The sequence below is a fragment of the Arachis hypogaea genome, chromosome 3 (assembly GCF_003086295.3).
Source record: "Arachis hypogaea cultivar Tifrunner chromosome 3, arahy.Tifrunner.gnm2.J5K5, whole genome shotgun sequence".
NCBI classification, from domain to species: Eukaryota; Viridiplantae; Streptophyta; class Magnoliopsida; order Fabales; family Fabaceae; genus Arachis; species Arachis hypogaea.
The window spans coordinates 132,139,160-132,154,209 of record NC_092038.1 but is presented as its reverse complement, the minus strand read 5'-3'; the positions used below and the strand labels follow the sequence as shown (position 1 = coordinate 132,154,209).

Sequence of the window (15,050 nt, the reverse complement as noted above, 5' to 3'; positions counted from 1 at the left end):
AAGTTTTTTAGTTAATTTATTAAATAATTAATGTTAATTGTTAGTAGTTTAGATGATTGACACAGTGATGTTAAACTGTCATGAATTGAATTTTGATTAGTAAAAATAATTTTCAGATGGATGAGTTTGAAGGAGTTCCTGTTTTCCATCATGGAGGAAATTTTAAGAGAAATGCACAAGGCAAATTAGAATATGTTGATGAAAAAGTCAAGAAGTGGCCACCTTTAGACATTGATTTGGTGACCTTCTTTGATTTTGAAATGTTACTGAAGGGGTTGTGTTATAGGGAGTACAAGACGATGTTTTGGTTTGATAGCATGGCACCTGACTTGAAATCTGGCTTACATGTAATGAGGGGTGATACTAAGATAAATGACATGAGGAATAATAAGATTAAAAACAAGGAAACAAACGAGATTTATATCTACTTTGATCACCCGGTTAGTGTGCCAAAAGTTGTGGATGAGGAGATGCAAGTTGAGGAGGTTATTATGAGTGACTCATCTTCCTCAGGTGATGGATATGAAACAACTGAGGACGAGTCATATAAGCCACCTCCTCCGGAATATGAAGAGACTCATAACAGTGACGATAGTGACGTACAGAAAAGGAATAAGAGATTGAAGAAAAAGAAGAACATGAAGAGAGCTAGTCAGGGTCCAGTTGGGGAGGTGAAGAGTGGTCCAGCTGGTGAGGTGAAGGATGGACCAGATGGTGAGGTGAAGTCTGGCCCAAAAAATAGGGATAAGCCTGGACCAAGTAAATGTGGTCCATGTTATTCTCCAAAGACAATCAAAAAATGGGCTTCCAAGAGGTATTCAGATAGGACGAGGAAACATATTATGAGGAATAAAAAAACTGGGGCAGAAGGTGCAGTAGTTGATGGGCTTGAAGCAGTTGGTGGTGTGGAGGCTAGACATGGACTGGCTGGAAATACAAAAGCGTCAAATTTTGATATTGTTGGGGAAGAGCTAGACTCAGATTATGACAAGCCTTATGAATATGAGAGTGAAGCATTTAACAGCTCGGTGTCTGATGATGATGAAAACAGGATTGCATTTGATGTTTTCAATGAGGAGACAAAATATGGGAAAGTTGAATTTAAGGTGGGGCAAACATTCATCACAATGAAAAATTTTAAGAAAGCACTAAAGGACTACTTTGTGTATGAAGAGAAGGATGTGATGTATCTAAAGAATGAAAAGAAGAGGGTGAGGGCTACATGTGCAGGAGAGAACTGTCCTTGGTTGATTCTGACCTCTTGGAACAGTGTTGGGGGTGTTATCAGAAGACACTGGTTAATGAGCACAACTGTACTAGAGATTTTGGTAATAATCTAGCTAGCATAAAATGGGTGACATCAAAGTTGATGAAGAGGCTACTGACTCAGCCTGAGTTAAAGCCTAAATAGGCCAAGGAGTATATGATTGAGGAGTACAATGTACATCTTAATGAGAAAATGATAAGTAGGGGACTGAAGGTTGCCAGAGAGATAGTTATAGGCAACAAACAAGTTTAGTATGGAAAGCTCCGCGACTATCTGATGGAACTTCACATGAGTAATCCAGGGAGCACAGCTATGATTGATGTCATACCTCAGCCAGAGTCGCTGCCACTGTTCAACAAATTGTATATAAGTTTGGATGCATGTAAAAGGGGTTTTAAAGATGGGTGCAGGCCTCTAATCGAGTTGGACGGGTGCTTCCTCAAAGATTACTATGGTGGATAGCTATTATCTGTAGTGGGGCAAGATGCCAACAACCACTTTTTGTCATTGCGTATGATGTGTTTCCGAACGAATGTAAAGACACCTGGAGCTGGTTTTTGTCAATACTGAAGCAGGATCTAGGGGATTACACTGAGTTGGGACTAAATTTTATCTCCGATCAACAAAAGGTCAACTCTAAACCCTGCTAATTAGAGCAACTCCAATGCTGAAAAATAGAGTCCCCTCTCTGACATATAGGGACCCAATTACCGTTGGAGCAAAGAGGGAAGGAAGACTCTTCACGTGGATCAAGACTGAGAGTCCCTCTAAAGAGGGACTTACAGCAGCCAATAAAATCATGCCATGTGGTAAGTTAATAAAAAAATTAAAAACATATTAGATATATATATATATATATATATTTAATTATTTAATAATTAATTATATTAAATCATAATTAATATAAATAATTATATTAACTCAATATCAAATATTATTTATATTGTTATATTGAATCATAATAAATTAAATTTATTTACATAAAAAATAAATTTAATTTTTATATATTATAAAATAATTTTTAGTTTGATTATTTATTTTTATTGTAAAATTTAAAATACTAATCAAATTTAAGTTATCTATTTTAATATTTTATAATACTAAATTATTTTAAATAATAAATTTAAATAATATTATTATAAAAAATAATGATTATATTAATTTTAAATATTTTAATTAATTAATTAAGTGGGACCACAATAAGGACTAAAGTTAGTTCTTTCTAATGGAGAAGAGAGAGATGTTTTGAGTTCCTATTTACTATTTATGACGCAAAAGTTGATGTGGAATTACTTTTTATGACAGGTGGGCCATAAACAGGGACTGGGATGAGTTCCCTACTAGAGATGATCTTAGTTACTTGTGTTGAATACTTATGTATGATATACTCTGTTTTGTATCATAGACTTGTACTACTCTGCTATGAATTTGATTATAATTATATATAATTCTGCGCTCTGATTTGGTTGGTAATCTCTGTTCCATTGAGATAAAACTTTCTTATTTTTCAGTTTATTAGTTGATGAATTAATTCTTATGTTAGCTAAGAATCTGTTTCATTCATCATCAATTGATAATTAAATATGTTGTATTGCAGTTCCCTGATTAGATATTGTATTTAATTTGAGTTACTTTAATTTGAGTCTTAGCATTTGAAGTGTGGATCATTGCTAATTAGAATTTTATAATCATATCATGTCCTTGGACTGATACAGGGGTTGTCATTGGCCTTGAAAGATATATTTTCGAGAGCTCACCACTGAAATTGTGTACTACATATCTGGAAGAACTTCATCAAGCACTTCAAATATGAAGAGACGAAGCAATTGGTTTGAAAATGTGCAAGGTGCACCACACACACTGAATTAGCTGCTGCAATGGAGAAGTTAAAGCGAGTAAGTGCACCAGCATGGGAGTATATGCAAAAATTTGAGCTGGCTATATGGTATAAGGCGTACTTTAGTCATGGATCGAAAGTGGACAACATAACTAATAATATGTGCGAAATATGGAATGCAAAGATTGTGGAGCATAGGAAAAAGCCTATTCTAACCATGTGTGAAGGACTGCAGTGCTACTTAATGAGAAAGATGGCAACGCACAAAGAAGAAGTTGGAGGCTCACATTGGACCACTTGCACCAATCCAACATAAGAAGTTGGATCAATTTATCAAGCCTAAGAGTCATAAATGGAGAGCTCTATGGGCTGGTGATTCGGAAAGAGTCCTCTTTGAGGTTCATTCCTAAAACCATAAAGTGGGTGTGAATCTTCACAAGAGGACATGTACATGCAATGTATGGCAGTTGATTGATAAGTCTGGTTATATAGTTATTGGATAATTGTTTAGTTGTTATAATTTTTGGTTTATCACTATCTGTCTATTGTCTTTTGCTGATTCTGCATCAATTTGTTATTGTACATAGGAATGCCTTGTAGACATGTCGTTGCAGCACTAGCTAAAATGGGTCTTAAGGTTGAGGATTTCATGCATAAGTGGCTAACTATGGAAGCCATTAGAACAATTTATTCACATTGCATTAAACCAGTCAACAGTGAAGAGTACTGGACACCTACCAGTGCACCAAGGGCACTGCCTCCCACTATCAAGAGAGCTGCTCATAGACCTAAGATGAAGAGAAGAGCCGATCTAGTTGAGAGAGAGATGAGCACCACCAAGGCGAAGAAGACATTTGTCGTTACTTGCTCTAAGTGTGGCCAAATGGGCCATTACTACAAGACATGTCCGAATGCAGCACAAGATCCCAACTGGAAGCCTATGACTAAAAAGGAGAGACGAGCACAAAAGAAGACAACAACGCACAAATCATCAACTGATCCAGCAACAAGCACTGATCCAGCAACAAACATTGCTCCAGCCCGAAACACTGATCAGGTACAATGTGTTAGCTTTAAGAATTGACTTGTTCTAAATAATAACTTATTTACTTTAATTTTGAGAATTGGAGTACAATGGCTGTGTTATGTACTGATTAGGTTTATATGTTGCTTGCTTGAGTATGGCTGTGTTATGTACAATGGTTGTGCTTGAGAATTGTCTTTTGTTGCTTGCTTTCTATAATATATTGAATTTTGTCACAGAACAAAGCCAGAAAAGCTAAGAAGAAACTACCCAAAAATTAGAGAGAAGAAATTTTAGTTTCGCAATCTGTACCACCAGCTGAGAAGATATTTTTTTCTGTTGTTTAAAAAAAACAAAACATGTTTCATCCAAGAAATTATTACATCTCAATCCTTTAAAGTTTTTATTCATATAACTGTTAAATCTACATTGTTACAGGCTGCAGGATAAAACTCCAATGACAACCCTACAACATTTAGGGAGAAGCAGCAGATTGTTAGGCCTCCAACTCCATGTTTCGTGCCTCCACCCATACTAACACTGGGGCCAACCTTATGGTTCAAATCTCAACCTTCCCAAGCGCCAAACCTGATACTTCACAGCTCTAATCAAATGACTCAATAGCTGGGAAGACTACTCCAGAAACTAGTCATGATGTGATTTCTGAAGAGACGATGGCAGCTGCAAAATTAACTACTGCATCCTGACTTTTGAAATTTGTGCCAACACCCGACTACAGGCTTCCAGGACTCAAGCCTCCTAAGCAGGGGTGATACTTATAATAGGGATTTAGATATGTGATACTTTATTTTGGTATTTTAAGACTTTAGTTTGAAGGATACAGTTATATTAACAAATGTCTTGCTGTTCTTTTGGTATTTTGATATTTACAAATGTGTAAGTTTTGATTAGGGCCATGTTGCCTCTGCAATGATATTATCACTGTGAACATATGAATTAAATGTTTCTTGACAATATAAATATAATGGTATGAATTGCTATGCTTTACAAGGTTTACTTCAATCTATGTTACATGCACAAATATTTGTTGCTCTAATTTGCATTAAGTTCAGGTAACAAACTTTAAACAGTCATTATAACAATTCATCTTCATATAACTTACATCCACAATATTTACATATCCAATCTCATCTTGCCACACAGTTCTTAGATACCCTAAAATTATTCATTAGGTTGCATACATAGTTGTCCTAAATAAACAAGCAACCATAACCCAATCAAAAATGCAAAAATACTACAACCTACCCCCAAGCATCTACTTTCACCCATTTTTTTCTACTCTTTTCCAATTGATTTTTGAATCGAATCAACCTAATTTCCAGCTCTTCTACTTTGTCATCGACCGCATCACTAAGGCCTTCAAATCGATGCTGGTTCTACGACAATACCCCCTTTGATGTTGTCTTCGAAACATGCTCATTAAAGGAAGAAACATAATCATCTAGTCATATAAAAAATGAGCAACATCCTTTTGCAGTCTACATAGAGATAAATTCAAAAAGGTTAAAACCATGAACAAACCTAGAACTAAGTATAAAATCAAACACATTCAACACAAAATTTTCTATGAACATACCTTGAATTTAGGACAACGTAAGAATAACCTATTCGGATTACTTTTGGTCCCAGACATGAACAGAACAGCATCAGACCCACAACAGCAATTTGGGGAGACCCATCTCTTCTTCCTTCTACCTACAATACTCTCATTAAAGTTCATGCTATAACTCTAACTATCACCAGCTCGCAGGTCGGAGGATGTGCAACGTTCTCCACTTCCAACCATGGTCCCCTAGAATTTTATTATTATTTAGACTATGAATACTTTGTGCAGCGGTTGGGGAACGAAGAGATGAAATAAACGTTTACTTCTTTTTAACCTAGCAACGGCGTCGTTTTTTAATGTGATAGGGGGATAAATCGACCCCTATCCATTCTCCCTTATCCACGTTGGCACTTAACTTTGAACTAACTGCCAGATCAAAGCCCGTAAGTGATACATCAGACTTTTTTGTCAACTATGGACAGGGAATACGCGGGAGGAAACGCTATGAATTATTTTTTTGCATAGACAGAGACCGACGTAGATTATTTTTTTGGTGAAGGATCGCGTTATCCTAATTAGAAATGAATAGGAATTGGGTTAGGTGTTTACTCTTTTTTTTTTATTGTTTTGTGGGGGGTGTTTAGAAAAGTTACATCAAATATTATTCTTTAATTAAAAAAGTGATGTATGAAATTTAGACTATAGAATATAGATAATTCATTGAAAAATAATAAAGATCTTAACTCATTTTTATTTTTTAAATAAAAATGTTAACTTTTTTTTTTTAATTTTTATGTATTTAAAAATAATATTTACATTTTTATTCTTTTAAATATTAAAAAGATAAATTAAAAATTAAAAATAATTTTGAATCCATTTTGTTTAATATAAAAATTTGGAGAGGAAAGAAGTAATTATAAATGAATAATATTACACGTATATTAAAATTAGCCGTTAAAATCAGTTATTAATATAAAATATATGTTAAAATATAAATATATATTAAAAAGAAATTAAAACACACATATATTTACGGTGATTATTATAGTGCCTAAAAGTATTTGTCTAATTTATTAAAAAGGGTTAAAAATTAATATTTAATTTTAAAAGTATAAAAATAAATAATTATTAAATATTTAAAAATTATTATAAAAAATAAGTTAGACAAAAATTAGACATTAAAATTACAGACACTATAAAATTTACTTATATTAATTTTAATGTATAAATAATATTTTTGAATTAAAAAAGCGAGGCGGTGATAGCGTGTGGCGTGTGTCGTTTGTTTATACGCCGGTTGGAGGCGAAACCGCTAAAACTCTGCCATTCATTTATATAAACTCAAGGAGTCAACCTCTTCTTCTCCTGCATTGCACCATGCACTCTCACTCCCTCCTTTCAATGGAAACGCTCACCACCTCCTCCTCCATCTACCATCAATCTCTGCCTCCTACTCCTCCTCCTCATTACTACTTCCTCTACGCCAACGGTACTTAATAACTCTACTATCACTTCTATATCCTATTCATTTCTCCATTTCTACTCATTTAACAATCGAGTTTAATTTCTTCCTTCCACAGGTACCACTGACCTCAAGCCTGAGGGACTCGACGGTACTTCCCAACTGGATCATAACATCATGTCCCAACAACCTTCTTTCTTCATCAACCCAAACCTTCAGCCACCACAACCCCTCCTGCCAAAGCTCGAATATTTCTTTCAAACCGACAGAAATGATGATGATGATTCCTCTTCCCTCACCCAAGATCTGAAAGCGCTTGCTGCTGACGCTGCCTTCCTAGCTTTCTCCTCTGCCAATTCGGTCTCTCAGGTGCTGGATGCTCACTCATCCCGGAACGATGACTTCGCGTTCTCCGCTAGTAAAGGCGGTAACTCCTCCAACTCCAAGAAGGTTGTTGGTGATACATTTGGCCAGCGAACTTCAATATACAGAGGTGTTACCAGGTACGGATATGGGTAATAATCAATTCACTTCTGTCTCAATCTTGAAGGTCATAGATTTCAGCTGCTATTTTAAATTTCTTTATTGTTGGTTTTGTTGTCTTTGTTCAGACACCGATGGACGGGACGATATGAAGCTCACCTGTGGGATAATAGCTGCCGCCGAGAGGGTCAAGCCAGGAAAGGCCGTCAAGGTCCGATCCTCTCTCTCGCTCTCTATTTTTTTTTAAAATAGAACTAATAAGAAAATAATAATAATAAAAGGCGAAAAGTATAATATGAATGTGGGGTGGTAGGGTAGGACACCTGATGAATTATGATGGGTTTATTTCTCAAGACTCAACAGTGTTTCAATGGATTACAGGTGGTGTTGGTAGGTAGGATACACACACTTTCTCAATGTATTACATCATGCTCATGCATGCATACACCATATTAAAGCATCTGTCATTTGTTGCTTCAATGTTAGATGTCATTTCTTTCTTTCACTTGATTTTGTATATCCAATGTGCCGCCATTTTTGTTCTTAAACTCCCTTGCATAAATCTCTGCCCGTTAACAATAAAAATAAATTGATAATTATTCAACAACAAATTTTTATATCAGATATGTCAGCTAGCTAAGGTAGACTTCACTTTCTCTGTTTCTGTCTTCTCTCACATTCTCAATCACATACATATGCCCTGCATTATGATGATGCAAAGTGTTGTGTTGCTGAGTTTAGCTTTCACTTTAACTTTTGCTTTCTATTCGCCACAAAAGCTGGGTTTGACCACATGCGATGAATCCCCTCGGCTCTCTGCACATTGAAATTTTGTACTTACATGAATGTAGTGGGAGTGTCCTTTTGTCTTTTCCTGAGACTCTGTGGCCCCTCTCTCATAATGATATCCTACTAGTGATTCTGATACAAATTCACGGGATTTCTTCCATTCATAGATAGGTGTTTTTAACTGAGAAAATATGAATAACACAAGGGAGAAAACAAAAAATGCTTATAATGATAACTTTTTTTAAGAAAAGAAAAAAAGTGTTTTGTCCTAATCTATTAGCTAGCATTTTAGCTAAGTAGAAGTAGGCCATTTTTTCGCCGGGTTTTAGGAGGATGGGTCTGTGCTGTCTTAAATTAAGGCCTTAAGGGTGTATAGACTTTGACAATGTGACAGCTAGTGTGGGATTATTGAATTTTAACCTCTAGGAAGCTAGGTATTGCTAATTAACCTTTCTAAATCAACATTTGATTGGCCCTTTTGTACTCGTCTTAAACAAGAGAAAAGGGTGGGGAATGGGGATTGATGGATATACTCCTATATGGCACAGTGAAAAGAAGAGAAGGAAGCAAGTGGTTGCATGCATTTGATAACTTTTTCTTTTGTTCTGACCCCGCTTTTTTCCTGTTAGTAAAGTTTAGTTTTTGCCAGAATATATTGACCACTCTATTAGATCAAATTTGATTTACTCGGTTTTTTTTTCCTGCATGGATTATGGCTCGATGCACGTCACCGATATCTTTTAACTACTACTGCAGTATATTTGGGTAAGAATTATTTTTATAACCAATATTTTTTTTTTCTCATTCTAAGCTTGATAGTATCTACTTATTTGAATTATGATTTTGTAATGTATAGTAAAATGTCATGGTTTGTCAGGTGGATATGACAAGGAAGAAAAGGCCGCAAGAGCCTATGATTTGGCAGCTCTAAAGTACTGGGGCCCCACAGCTACCACTAACTTCCCTGTAATAATCTTTTGCTTCTATTCTTTTTAGATCATTGTTAGTAATCAGTGTGCATAAGAAGTTAAGGCATAGACTTTATATAATCAATATGACTTGACAATTTTACGTTATTTGATTTGTCAGGTTTCTAATTATATAAAGGAATTGGAAGAGATGAAAGATGTGGGGAAGCTTGAATTTATTGCATCACTACGAAGGTTTTGCTATGCCTGAGTTGGCCTGTTATACATATTTAAATGCCTTTTAATGCAGCAAGCAACTAAACCTGTGTAGCTGTTCCTCCTTGTTGCAGGAGAAGTAGTGGTTTCTCCAGGGGAGCTTCCATATACAGGGGTGTTACAAGGTTATTTCCAATATTCGAATTAGCAATTCAACATGTTATTGATGCTCATACATGCCTTTATTTTTTTGGATCCAGCAGGCATCATCAACAAGGTAGATGGCAAGCGAGAATAGGCCGCGTTACAGGGAACAAAGATCTATACCTAGGGACATTTGGTCAGTTCCTTTCTGCCCTTTCTGTCCAATTTGTAATATTAAAATCTCCAATCTACAAATTATGGTACTTTTGTGACAGCAAGTGAAGAGGAAGCGGCGGAGGCATACGATATTGCGGCAATAAAGTTCAGAGGGTTAAATGCAGTAACCAATTTTGAGACGAGTAGGTACAACGTGGAAGCCATAATGAATAATTCTCTTCCCGTTGGCGGGGTAGCCAAACGGTTGAGGCTTTCCCTAGAATCAGAGAAGGAAGAAGCTGCTACTTCTACTACTACTACTCATACTCACCAGCCACCTAAGACCGAGAGTGAGAGTAGCATCATGACATTGTCAACCATTCCGGCTCCTCCTGCACACTTTGATTCTGTGACACCATATTGCTACCAATTTCATTCCCCCGATGCCGTTAACGATGCCATCATGCCAATGTAACTACAGCTCCAGCAGGAGCTATACTAGGATTATGCAAGTAACCTGTCATCTCAGAGATGAGCATTGAGCAATGCGTTGCCTCGTGCATTTTAAATATAGCTTTTAACAAGTTTCTAATTGCAAAAATGTGGCAACTCTAGCATAACAAACACAAATCATATCAACCCAGTTAAATCATATACATTTTTTTAGTATAAAATCACAAAGTACATCATTGTGTGACTTCGTGGAATGTGCTTACATTCCATTTTTATAATTAACTTAAATACTTATTGGTATTGCACAAATAATCTATCCAAAGAATCCATATAATTCGAATTTGTGGAAGAGAACTACATCTTGAAATGGATAACCAAAACAAAAAATAGTTCATGGGCCTAAACGGTCCAATCCATTACGAGCCTCAATAGAATCGGGTTCAACATCTAGAACCTTCCGGAAAGCTTCCTTGGCCTTATCTTTCATCCCCTTCGATTCATAACACTTCCCTAACAAACACAGCGCCTCCGAGTCAACTCGTTCTCCTTCACTCAGTTCCACGGCCGCTATCAGGTCCTCCACCGCCGAGTCAATTCGCCGCCTCCGGTTCACCGCCAATTTCAGCTCTGCTCTCTCCACTAGCGCGTCCGCGCGATCCTCCGTGGAGAGCAGCCGTACCGCCGGAGGCCAAAGTGCGGAATCCATGGATCTGAGGGCGGCAGCGTGGTGGCCCATGATTCGGAGCGCCCGGGCCCGGAGTATGTGTGCCGTGGGCTCCCTGGGGTTGAGGGAGAGGGCCCGGTCGGCTTCTGTGAGTGCAGCCTTGGCGTCTCTGGGGCGAGCGAGAGCGAGAAGGCGGGATGCTTGGGCCAGGTGGCGGTTGGCCTCTGGCTTAGGGTCTCTATTTCGGGCTCGGGTTCTGGCGTGAAGTGTTTGGTTGCGGAGATAGGTCATTACTAAGAAGAGGGATAATGTTAGGATTAAGATTCCTACTTGGAGCAACGCCTCCGTTGCCATTCTGTTATGGCGTGCTACTTGCTTTTGATTTATTTATTTTTTGCTGAGCGAGATGATGGAATCAAGTGTATAGACACTGTATAGACTATGGTAGATATTAAGATAAGACATAGACACGTCCTTGTATAAAGTAAATCAAATTGTATCTTTTCGTTTTTTAATAAATCAATTCCTATATATATATTTTGTGCTGTTAACTTGTTATTGTATGTACTTAGACATAACCGGTATCAAAGATTTTGGATTACTCTAATATCGAGTTCGAATAACTTGGAATGTAAAAATGTTTGCAAGTAAAGATTGAAGAATTGTAGCAACAACTTGTGATGCAAAATCTGTAAAAAGTAGATCTTTGCATGAAAATGTATGTCCGTTAGAAAATGTCAGTCATCTAAACAAACTATTAACATTGCTTGGTTCTTGACTAATGCAGAGTACAAGAAGTTCACGGCAAATTACAAGCCTAAAATTACCTTGCAAAATTTGAAATTGAGACAAGCTTGCAAGTTCAATTGTTAACTTCAACCCCACACAACAGAGCTACAAATATTACAAAGTTCCAATGAATATCAAGATTATACAACAGAGAGGCAAACAAAAAATCAGAGGGCAGGTCAAATAATGCATCATCACTCCATTATTAATTGCTTGTGGCGATTAAGATCATTTAAGTAATTAGAGCAAGTATAGTCTTCAAGATCACATGCATCTAACAATAATGATCTTGGGGATTTTGTTTTTTGAGTGATCTCAACTGCTACCTCTTCGCCCTTGAGCAGCTTCACAACCTGTATTCAAATTAAGTCATCATTTAATATTTTGTCTTTAATTTGCAATGGCGTGAAAGGATTCATATTGTTACCTTGTTCATGTATGGCCGCATGGAGGGCTTGTGGTGGACACATAGGGAAGCCGTTGTCATAGCATTCTTCATTTCAATAAGATCGTACTGATCTCCTAATCTTGGGTCCACTATTTCCTTAATCTGCTTTGCATCCAACAGTGGTTTTGCCTAAACCATACAATATATATAAGCCACGGTCCCTCTCTATTTGTCAATCTAGTCCTAGCTACTGTGCAAGACTACTCATAGATATAAAAGGAAATTTCAGTTGTTCATGCCATAATGTAACGTTAAATTTGTATTTTTCTTGCTATGAAGACATACCCAGATCACAAGACTCTCCCTGCTGTTTGAATCGACTGCGCGACGCCCAGTTATGAGTTCCAATAACAAAACCCCGAATGCAAATACATCAGTCTTCTCATCCACAAGTCCATGCATAAAGTATTCTGGAGCCAAATACCTGCAGCCATGAATGCAAGCAGCTATTAGAGGTAATGATTTACAGAGAGACCAAATTAAGTAAGACACAGAAATAATTAAAGCAACCCGAATGTGCCTTCAATGGGGAACACAACATGATGTTCCCACTGGTCTGGAAGCCACTTTGCCAATCCGAAATCCGAAATCTAGAGAAGGAAAAGATGAAGGTTCAAATGTGAAGGTAAGTTAAGAATAATGTCATTTACAAGTGTAGATATACCTCAGCTTCATAGTTATTGTCGAGTAATATGTTTGAGGCTTTGATGTCTCTGTGAATGATTCTTCTTGGACAATCATGATGGAGGTACTTCAATCCTTTGGCGACCCCCAAAGCTACCTTGAACCTTGCCTTCCACTCCAAGCCTTGAGAACCTGAAACATGAGATGGAAAAGCTGTGAATAATGAATTGAGAAGCAAGGGAAAGAAAGAGAGGCGGCGTACCAAAGAGTAAAGAAGAGAGGCTGCCACGAGGAGCGTATTGGAGGACAAAGTAGAGGCCCTTCTCAATGCCAAATCCCAGAAGGAGTGCTGCATTTGGGTGGTTTATGTGAGCAATGATTCCAAGCTCTGACAAGAAATCACCAACTTGGTCCTCAATTTCCTTCTCATCATTCATCATCAGCCTCTTCACTGCTACAATTTGACCGTCCGGTAAACATCCTCTATAGACTTCAGCATGACCACCTTTTCCAAGCATGTTCTCTGTTCAATCATCACACGTTCAAAATACTAATCCAATAATATCGATCGAGTTTGTAACCACCAATGCAAGCATGATGCGTGGATTTACCAGGGGAGAAATTATCGGTGGCAGCAGCGAGATCAGCGTAAGGGAAATTTCGCCAAGAAGGCTTCGTTGGGATGCTATCGAGATCAATGGGAAGATCGTCATCGTCTTCGCCGTCTCTCTTGCGAGCCACCTTCTTCCTTAGGTTCTTCCTAGAGATCTCGTAGCTAGCGGCTAACAAGGGGATGTTCGAGAACCTTCTAACGTTCTTGAACCTCAGCACGTCAATCATTACCTTCCACTGCTGCTGCCCGTTCACGTCCCCCTTCGTCGAGTTCGCCTTTGGCAAACCCGGACCCGGCGGCGAGGGAGGGCGATTCCCCGGGGAATGTAGGCTGCTGTAGTTGCTGCTGCTCCCGCGGGAGCTGTAGTCGGAGTCAGCAGTCGACATAGCTTCGAACATCCCCCGAGGCGATGGCAATTCATCGGAGCCTGATTTAGATTCCTCCTTTCTGTTGTTGTAGTAGTAGTTGTTGTAGTTATTGAAAACCCCCCAATCTATATCTGGATTCGCTTTCTTTATCACCTTCTGCAACTTACCCCTAAATTCTGCAACACAAACAAAACAAAACAAAGAAGGATTCAAAACGCTTAGTTCTTTTGCATGGTTTAATTTCAGAAACAAGTCGACCAACAAAATCTACCTTGCATGGTTTCTTTCCTCCTCTTATTTCTCTTTCACTTTCTTTCTTTTCTTTTCTTGTTTTTATTATATATTTTTTTATGGCAACTACGTGTAATCAATTGTGATTGTTTTTAGCTATTCTTCTCGAATGATGATAGATAGGATGGTAACTTGCATGGAGCTGTGAAGATAACGCACGCGGTGCTTTTGAATCTTCTCTGATCTGTGTTTGAAAATAATAATGGCTGTTGGTATTTAGTTTATTCCAAAGAAGATTCGTGAGCCCAGTCACTCCACCATGCTAGCACCAATCTCATAAAAGAAGGAACAACTTGTTTGGGTTCAAAGCATTTTCCTGGTTGGAAAACGTAAAAAAAAAAAAAAAAAAGAAAGGGAAAAAAAAGGAAAAAAGGTTCCTCTTTTCACATTTGGTGTTGGTATGAAAGAAAGTGTAGAGAAAGATAGAGAGAGAGGAAGAGAGGGAGAGAGGGGGAGAAGGAGAGGATGATATGAATGAGGGGAGGGTGACATGCAAAATTTGAAGGGTGTATATTCTTTGAGGAGGGAAGACCGTTCAAAACCACCTCAAGGGTCATAGGAATGTTGACCATCTCATATATTCATATTTGTACACACACTCATTTCTCTCATCTCCTATTTTACAAGGTCTGTTACTAAAACCAATCTTGCAGCTATGCCATTATGATTTATTTGTAAACTTTTTATTTTTACTAATCTATAAAATATTTGTTTCCTGTTTTGGTTATTATAATTTTTTTTCTTTTTTTTTCATCTAATAAAATTTAAAAGATTTTTGTTTTAGTTTTCTTATTATTTTGATTCAATAGTTAATCTTCACATAACACATTTATTAAGAGTAAAATAGAAATTTTTAAAATTTTACTTTATTAGAATATAAGAAAAAAAACTATAAAAGAAAAACAAATATTTCATAAAATAAAAAATGTATTTAAATTTTTTATTCA

The 15,050-nt window shown here is 37.2% G+C and overlaps 3 protein-coding genes across 3 annotated transcripts; 1 reads left to right on the top strand and 2 right to left on the bottom strand.

Annotated features, from left to right (window-relative positions):
- Positions 1-7,023: 7,023 nt before the first annotated feature.
- On the top strand, positions 7,024-11,503 carry LOC112791726 (AP2-like ethylene-responsive transcription factor AIL5). Its single transcript, XM_072233553.1, has 8 exons — positions 7,024-7,184; positions 7,276-7,660; positions 7,769-7,851; positions 9,286-9,395; positions 9,519-9,592; positions 9,688-9,738; positions 9,814-9,893; positions 9,973-11,503. Exons 1-8 carry the CDS (start codon positions 7,073-7,075, stop codon positions 10,326-10,328), a joined length of 1,251 nt encoding a protein of 416 aa, XP_072089654.1. The 5' UTR covers positions 7,024-7,072; the 3' UTR covers positions 10,329-11,503.
- LOC112791727 (uncharacterized) lies at positions 10,489-11,324 on the bottom strand. Its single transcript, XM_025834662.3, has one exon. The coding sequence runs from the start codon at positions 11,322-11,324 to the stop codon at positions 10,698-10,700; it is 627 nt and encodes a 208-aa protein (XP_025690447.1). The 3' UTR covers positions 10,489-10,697.
- Positions 11,504-11,711: 208 nt separating the features above from the next.
- Positions 11,712-14,554, bottom strand: LOC112791724 (receptor-like cytosolic serine/threonine-protein kinase RBK1). Its single transcript, XM_025834658.3, has 8 exons — positions 14,084-14,554; positions 13,443-13,988; positions 13,094-13,354; positions 12,872-13,023; positions 12,718-12,797; positions 12,493-12,631; positions 12,187-12,336; positions 11,712-12,112 (listed from the first exon to the last, which is right to left on the bottom strand). The coding sequence occupies exons 1-8, from the start codon at positions 14,088-14,090 to the stop codon at positions 11,954-11,956; spliced, it is 1,494 nt and encodes a 497-aa protein (XP_025690443.1). The 5' UTR covers positions 14,091-14,554; the 3' UTR covers positions 11,712-11,953.
- Between the last annotated feature and the right edge of the window lie 496 nt (positions 14,555-15,050).

What these genes read in the sequence shown, in the direction of transcription:
- LOC112791726 (XM_072233553.1), top strand. Translation starts at nt 7,073, where the DNA reads ATGCACTCTCACTCCCTCCTTTCAATGGAAACGCTCACCACCTCCTCC. An exon ending in ATATACAGAGGTGTTACCAG is followed by an intron (nt 7,661 to 7,768) that starts GTACGGATATGG and finishes GTCTTTGTTCAG; the next exon opens with ACACCGATGGACGGGACGAT. An exon ending in CAGCTACCACTAACTTCCCT is followed by an intron (nt 9,396 to 9,518) that starts GTAATAATCTTT and finishes TTGATTTGTCAG; the next exon opens with GTTTCTAATTATATAAAGGA.
- LOC112791727 (XM_025834662.3), bottom strand. Translation starts at nt 11,324, where the DNA reads ATGGCAACGGAGGCGTTGCTCCAAGTAGGAATCTTAATCCTAACATTA.
- LOC112791724 (XM_025834658.3), bottom strand. An exon ending in ACAATAACTATGAAGCTGAG is followed by an intron (nt 12,798 to 12,871) that starts GTATATCTACAC and finishes TTCCTTCTCTAG; the next exon opens with ATTTCGGATTTCGGATTGGC. An exon ending in CCCATTGAAGGCACATTCGG is followed by an intron (nt 12,632 to 12,717) that starts GTTGCTTTAATT and finishes TCATGGCTGCAG; the next exon opens with GTATTTGGCTCCAGAATACT.